Here is a 7,701-nt window from a genome sequence, read left to right on the forward strand (position 1 = left end):
CTGTGTTGCAGGGATGGTGCGTGTATACTGTACGTGTGTGTTGTAGGTGTAGCAACATAACAACTCACTTCTGCCAGCAGGTGGCGTGCATGACGTGGCCACAGCTGCCAGTGTGAGTTCCCACGGCCAGCTCAGGGGGCATGAGGAGAGGGTAGTGGTCATCTGGAACACACACACACACACACACACACACACACACACACACACACACACACACACACACACACACACACGCACGCACGGACACACACAGTACATACATGCACACAAACACACGCATGGACCCACACAGACACACGTGCACACACACACACGCATGGACGCACACAGACACGCATGGACCCACACAGAAAAATGCAAGCGCACACACACACACACACAAACACACACACACACACACACACACAGTCATTATTTGAGTGACAGATTATTATATCCCCGAAACGCGGAGCGTCATGTCGTTCATGTAATGGTTTTGCGTGCGCCGCCGCCGCCGCGTCCGTCTCCACCACCGCCGCGTCCGCGTCCGCCGCCGCCGCCGCCGCGTCCACCGCCGCCGCCGCCTAAGGTGTTTCGTGTTAACGCGATAACTTTTGAACGGATGTTTGGATTTGTCCCAGATTTTTTGGGTGAATGCTCTAGGGCAGGTTCATGAACTGATTCGAGTTTGGAGGTCAACACTTTCAAGATGGCCGAATTCAAGATGGCCGAATTTTTGTTTGGTCCATAACTTCTGACCGGGTGGATGGATTTGTCCCAGATTTGGTGTGTGAATGCTCTAGGGTAGGTTCATGAACTGCTTCGAGTTGGGAGGTCAACACTTTCAAGATGGCCGAATTCAAGATGGCCGAATTTTTGTTTGGTCCATAACTTCTGACCGGGTGGATGGATTTGTCCCAGATTTGGTGTGTGAATGCTCTAGGGTAGGTCCATGAACTGATTCGAGTTTGGAGGTCAACACTGTCAAGATGGCTGAATTCAAGATGGCCGAATTATTGTTTTGCCCATAACTACTGACCGGGTGGATGGATTTGTCCCAGATTTGGTGTGTGAATGCTCTAGGGTAGGTTCATGAATTGATTCGAGTTTGGAGGTCAACACTTTCAAGATGGCTGAATTCAAGATGGCCGGATTATTGTTTGACCCATAACTACTGACCGGGTGGATGGATTTGTCCCAGATTTTGTGTGTGAATGCTCTAGGGTAGGTTCATGAACTGATTCGAGTTTGGAAGACAACACTTTCAAAATGGCGGAATTTTCTTTTGGCCCATAACTTCTGACTGGGTGGATTGATTTGCCCGGTAACACCTTATTTTAATGGTTCACCATTTCAGTGAATCTACCATATTAGGTACAGTGTAATAACCAATGTAACAATATTTAATACCATGTAATACTAGTGTAATACCAGTGTAACAATATGCAATATCAGGTACAGTGTAATAACGAGTGTAACAGTATGCAATACCATGTAATATAGTGTAATACCAGTGTAACAATATGCAATACCATGTAATACCACTTACGCACAAACACATGATGTAAGTAAAACAATTACATTGTATTAAATATTGTTACACTGGTTATTACACTGTACCTAATGTGGTACCATTAAAACAGTATTACCATTTGCCCCATTTTTTGCTTCATTTTCACAATAGTCGTTTGGTTTTAAGCCTATGCACGTCATGTCACGTCTGTATGTATCATATACGTTTACGAAATGGTGGACGGGAGTGGTAGGAATGATGGGGGACTGGAAGCGTCGCGTTTCGGGGATATACCTTAAGCAGTCGAAGGCGACTGCACAGGCAGTCTAGTTTGAATCGTTGACATTAAAAACTGTGTACCATAGCTGTTACAGTCTACAGAACTGAGGTAGAGGCGACCATGTTATGCATCACTATCACTGTATAAAGGGTGGTTTATGCCTCGAGATCAGCGTCACTGCATCATGATGCAGTGAGCCGCGCAGTTAACGTAGTGAAGCCCCCCCCATCACGCAGGTACTCTGGGGCACCTCCCCAAAATTGTGTCTCGACGCAGGGAGCGACGGCGTGAAAGGGCGAAAATAGGTCTCTGATTGGTCCTCTCGACCAGCCTGCTCTGTCCTCGAGTAGAGAACAAGCGCTACTTCCTTGTTCTAACCTTCGTCGGTCTACGGACTGTGAGCTCTTCATTAAATAAGTTGCCCGTGCTTTGTTGTTTGATTTATTTACACGAACCGAAGACAACACATGCGCTTGCAAGTTACGACGCTGAAGTTATTTGGACAGTTGAACAGTGGTTCCGAGGTCGAGGAAACATTCCGCTTCGTCCTCGACAAATGAGCCACTTCTTTGTTCCAAACTACTACTGTGGCTGCCAGTGCGATCAAACATGCACGTGATATAAAGATTTAATGTTTCATTTTCATTCTCGTCGAGTCTGTGATGCTAAAAAACAACCGACACGTCTAGTTTACTCTTTGTATTGAAGGCAGTTTCAGCGTGGAATGACCTCGTGCATACCGTGCTTCAAAACAGGGCATAAACAAGAATTAACTGCATCATGGCTGCGACAAGCTCACTCTGTGGCACAAGTAGGAAGCATAACCCGCCCTTAACTCTGTAGCCCCTAAACACTCACGCAAGTGTAAGAATGGAAATTATTGAATGACTCAGATTACACTGTTAGATAGAATCATGCACGCACGCTTGTGTGCATTGTGCATTTTGTGCTGTGGAGCGCTGCGTCACAATGACAATGAAAGTTGGGAGTTTCCCAACGTGGGCTTTCAATCAACTGGACTTGATTCAATCATATCACAGTGGTGTGACGGTGGTCTTCCTGCACCTGTTCGTCCCCCTCGGGGCGCGAACCTGCAACCTCGTCAACTACAGCGGTTCGGCAATGGGAGGCACAGCAGCACGACACCGCTAGACTAAAGGACCAGTCCCCCATGCCCAACGGCATCGACACTTGTGTGAGGCTCAGGGACGGAGGTTTACTAACGTTCCAAGCCAACTCTAGTTAGCCTCCGTTACACTGCTACTGACATGTTGTGTAGAGCAGGGGTTCCCAACCTTTTCCAACTTGGGGCCCACTCGAAATTGTCACAAATGTTCGGGGCCCGCCTCTGACCCGATTACGAATAAAACTCACATAAATCAGCAGCAACACACACCAAAATGTGATTATAATTTTTGGAATATTATTTCAAGGCCCGCTTGGTATACCTTCAGGGCCCACAAGTGGGCCCCGGCCCATAGGTTGAAAATCACTGGTGTGCAGAGGGTGGAGCCACCTACTGACCTGGTGTGTAGAGGGCGGTGCCACTGTTCTGCGTGAGCACGGTGGAGCGCTGTACGCAGGCGGTGAGGACCATGGCGGGCCCGTCGGCCACCACTTCCTGTTCCTCCTGGCACAGGATGCAGGTCAGCGACTCGCGCTCCAACACCCACCCCCCCTGCTGGGGACCCACCGCCACGCGACGCTCACTCAGCTCCATAGCACTGCAGAGACAAGATTTATAACATTACAATACACTTACACCACACTAACATTATATTACGCTCACTAAGCTCCATAGCACTGCGGATTTATAACATTACATTTACACTACATTACACTTACTTTACATTATATTACACTTATATTACACTAAATTACACTTACACTTATTCACTCAGCTTCATAGCACTGCAGATTTATAACATTACATTACACTTACACTACATTACACTTACACTACATTACACTTGCTTTACATTACATTACACTTACTTTACATTATATACTTATATTACATTACATTATATTCAATGCTCTAAATTAACACCAGCCAACCGGCCAAATGATGATGAATTTTCTGTTCGGCTGGTCGAAAAGACCAACTCACTGGGCATCTTGAGCCATTAGTGAGTGTGTGTTTGGCTAGTAAGACTAAAATCTACTAGTTAACTACTATTAACATCTACCTGATTATATTACACTTACACTTATTCACTCAACTCCATAGCACTTCAGGGACAAGATTTATAACATAACATTATATTACATTACATTACAGTCATGGGTGAGCGGTTAGGGCGTCAGACTTGCATCCCAGAGGTCGCCGGTTCGACTCCCGACCCGCCAGGTTGGTGGGGGTAGTAATCAACCAGTGCTCTCCCCCATCCTCCTCCATGACTGAGGTACCCTGAGCATGGTACCGTCCCACCGCACTGCTCCCCATGGGGCGCCACTGAGGGCTGCACCCTTGCACGGGTGAGGCATAAATGCAATTTCGTTGTGTGCAGTGTGCAGTGTTCACTTGTGTGCTGTGGAGTGCTGTGTCACAATGACAATGGGAGTTGGAATTTCCCAATGGGCTTTCACTTCACTTTATTACATTACATTACCTTAGATTACATTACAGAAGATAAGACATTGGCTGCAGTCCCTGGAGCAATGTGGGGCTAGTTGCTTTCTCTAAGGACACTGCAGCCATAGATGCAGGCGTAGGACACCACACATCTCCTACTGGTAAGAGAGTGAACAAAGATTTTCTAGGTTCTGACTTTTCATCGCTTCTGGTGGGATTAGATAGAACATGCAACTCTCTGCTCTCTAACCATTAAGCCATTTTCCCCTCATGTTAAAATGGTGGTGCTCGGGCCACGCAATGTCACGTGAAATGTGTACATAAAATGGGAATTACCGGTACGCCAAAACATTGAAGTTAAAGAACACTTCACCTCACCACGTTCTACAGCAACAGACAAGTAGAATGTTACAAGTGTTCATCCAATTTTTCTATCTTTCACCTCCTGTACATTTTCCCCTATGTCAATATGTCGGAATGTGAAGTACTAAATAATCATATTTTGTTTTAATTACTAGCCTCTCACTCAACTGTCACTCCATACGTTGGCTGGAACATGGGGTAAAAAACAATACAATATTTAATTTGTATTTTGTTTTCAATAACATGGCGCTCATTGAACTCAATGATGTTTGCCCAACCAGGGCCACTAACAGCTTTGGCTGGGACCGGGACAAAGTCATCTGAAAGGGCCACTCACCCAGTATATACAATGCAATGAGAACCCAAATTCGGGGTCCCTTCTGTCCCTGGACCCGGGGCAACTGTTCCCTTTGTCCCCCATTGTCGGGCTTCCCTGTGCCCAAACTATCAGTGAGTGCGTTCCTCTCTCCAGCACGCTCTGGACAGTCATCTTCCAGTCAGCTGCATGGCTCACCACACCACACCACTCCACTCCACTCCACTCCACTCCACTCCACACCACACCACACCACACCACTCCACACCACACCACTCCTCACCACTGTACTCTACTGCACTGCAGCAGTGATCTGCATATGCGATCCCCATGGTTGACCTCAGAGAATACCGCATCACACAGCGCAGCAGAGCGGGCAATCCAGAGTGATTTGGCACGTCAGGCCACAGCTAACGAGCCTGGCTCCACTCCGAGAGAGAGAGGGAAACATCTCTTCTCTGTGCCGTTATGCTCTTTATGCCCTTGAGGCCAGGGAGGCCAGCGTGGACCAGAGAGGGACATTTTATTTTAGTGCCTCTGGGCCATAAAGCGGTCGGCACGCTGAGTGTTGCACTACGTGTGCTTGTCAACATCTATAGGACGGAGAGGCAGTTTTGAAAACCGTTTCAGTAGCCCCACACACCCTCCTTACGGTGACGGTACATGGCTTAAAAACACAGGGTGAGACTAAACCAATAAAGTCCCCGTCCATGCATCCCACATGGATGGAGTGAAGAGCATTTTTCGTGAGTTTTATGAAATCATTTTCTAAGATTGTGCAAATATAAAAAAAAAAAAATCGGGGCTCCAAATTAACAGCAGCCAAGCGGCCAAATGCTGACGAAATGTCAGTTTTGGTTGGTACAAAAGAAAAATTACCATCGATAATCTACCGGTACATCTACAAAATTAACATCTACTAGCCATTTTGGCAGGTGATGAGCCAGCCCTGTGTAGAATATATAGCAGATTGCAATTCAAATACATTCTAAATCACCTCTCATAGACAGAGTACAATTTTGTGAGGCTGTGCAAGCGTGCATGCAATGGCAATAATCAAAAAGGAGAGCTGCAAGACCCTTGGACTGAAATGATGGTCTCAAAGGATTATATGGACTGAAGGGACTATATGGACTATATGACTATTGTATATGCACCAGAGCTTGTTATGAATGTAAGCGTCTAACCCCACCCCCTCCCCCCATAAAAGCAAAAAAAGTTGATCACAAAAAAAAAGGAGAGTTGTAAAAATGGAGCAGCTGTGGTATAATGGTTAAGGAGCTGAACAGAAGATCTCAGGGTTGCCGGTTCAATCCCTCCCTTACCCCTCTCTACACCTCCAGCCATGGCTGACGTGCCCTTGAGCAAGGCACCCATCTCCACATTGCTCCATGGACTGTAACCAATACCTTGTAAACATCTGTAAGTCGCTTTGAATAAAAGTGTAAGTGTAATGTAATGTAATGTAATGTACTGTAGAACAGAATGAGCTAGCAGAACAAGCTAGCCAGCTAGCATGGCCTAAAGTGGTTCCCAAACTTTTTCCCTCGTGCACCCCCTTGTACATTTCAATGTGGTTCGCGGACCCCCTAAGCGAATGTTTTGGTGTACTAATGGCCACTCAAATATAGCTTCAGTGCACAAATCATTGCACATTATGCAGAGTCATTTAGGAAATCATGATTTCCAATAGACCTGATGTTTCTTCAAGCATACAATGCAACATTGAATTAAAAAAGACTTAATTTTCATTAATGCTGTATAAAAACACACATATCCGCCATTTCTCAATTCACCCCCTTGTGTCAGGCCACGCACCCCCAGGGGTGCACGCACCCCAGTTTGGGAAACCCTGGCCCAAGTCACCTTTCTGAGGCCGCGGAGGGCTCTGTGGAGGCGTTTCCCTGTGCGCCGCTGTCGGGCATGTTGTCGTAGAGCATCTTGTGCGTCTCGATGAAGTTCTTCTGCATGGCGGACATCTGGGCCATCACCTTCTGACGGTGCCGCTTAGCAACCTCCGCCTTCCGCTTCCGTTCGGCCTTCTCCTTATCGTGGGTGGTCTGGGAGCGGAGGAAGAGGCGGGCAGGAAAGAAAGAAAGAAAGAAAGAAAGGAAAAAAGAAAGAAAGAAAGAAAGAAAAGCAAAAAAGAAAGAAAGAAAGAAAGCAAGAAAAGCAAGAAAGCAAGAAAGCAAGCAAGAACAAAAGAATTGAAATTCAAAACTGAAATGACAATTCCATTCTGAACCTTAACATTCTTTAGTGACTAAGGACGATATTGATATTGGGTACCTCTTCTTGCTTTGACTGCGCAGTGCTCTGCATTGGTGGAGGACTGGAATTGTCATGGACACACTTGAGTGTGTCAAACATCTGGGAAAAGACAAGCGAAAGAAACAAGATCAGTTCTGAGAAGGTTTTGAAAGATCGTTAAAACAGTTGTAACTGCACTTAGGGTCTATTAACTGTACGTGGAAATTAGAGGATGACATTTTTCAGGAATTCCCGTGGGTCCCTCGGGATTCCCGTGGGATGGGAATCAAATTTTTTTTTAAAAACGGGAGCGGGCAGGAGCGGGAATAAAGATGAATGGGAGTGGGCAGGAGCGGGAATAAAAATTAACGGGAGCGGGAATGCCACTTATTTTTTCTTTAAAAAACAAACAAAAAAGGCCTAGT

General features: G+C 46.2%; 1 protein-coding gene across 1 annotated transcript in view; it reads right to left on the bottom strand.

The window, feature by feature from the left end:
* Positions 1-7,701, bottom strand: part of ubr1 (ubiquitin protein ligase E3 component n-recognin 1) — a 64,690-nt gene that overhangs the window by 22,781 nt on the left and 34,208 nt on the right. The window contains exons 28-31 of the mRNA XM_063202890.1: positions 7,316-7,396; positions 6,893-7,086; positions 3,297-3,496; positions 69-162 (exon numbers count right to left, since the gene is read on the bottom strand). Of these exons, the coding sequence (XP_063058960.1) occupies positions 69-162; positions 3,297-3,496; positions 6,893-7,086; positions 7,316-7,396 (569 nt within the window). The remainder of the gene's footprint in view (positions 1-68; positions 163-3,296; positions 3,497-6,892; positions 7,087-7,315; positions 7,397-7,701) is intronic.

This window comes from Engraulis encrasicolus, chromosome 7 (genome assembly GCF_034702125.1).
Source record: "Engraulis encrasicolus isolate BLACKSEA-1 chromosome 7, IST_EnEncr_1.0, whole genome shotgun sequence".
Lineage (NCBI taxonomy): Eukaryota > Metazoa > Chordata > Actinopteri > Clupeiformes > Engraulidae > Engraulis > Engraulis encrasicolus.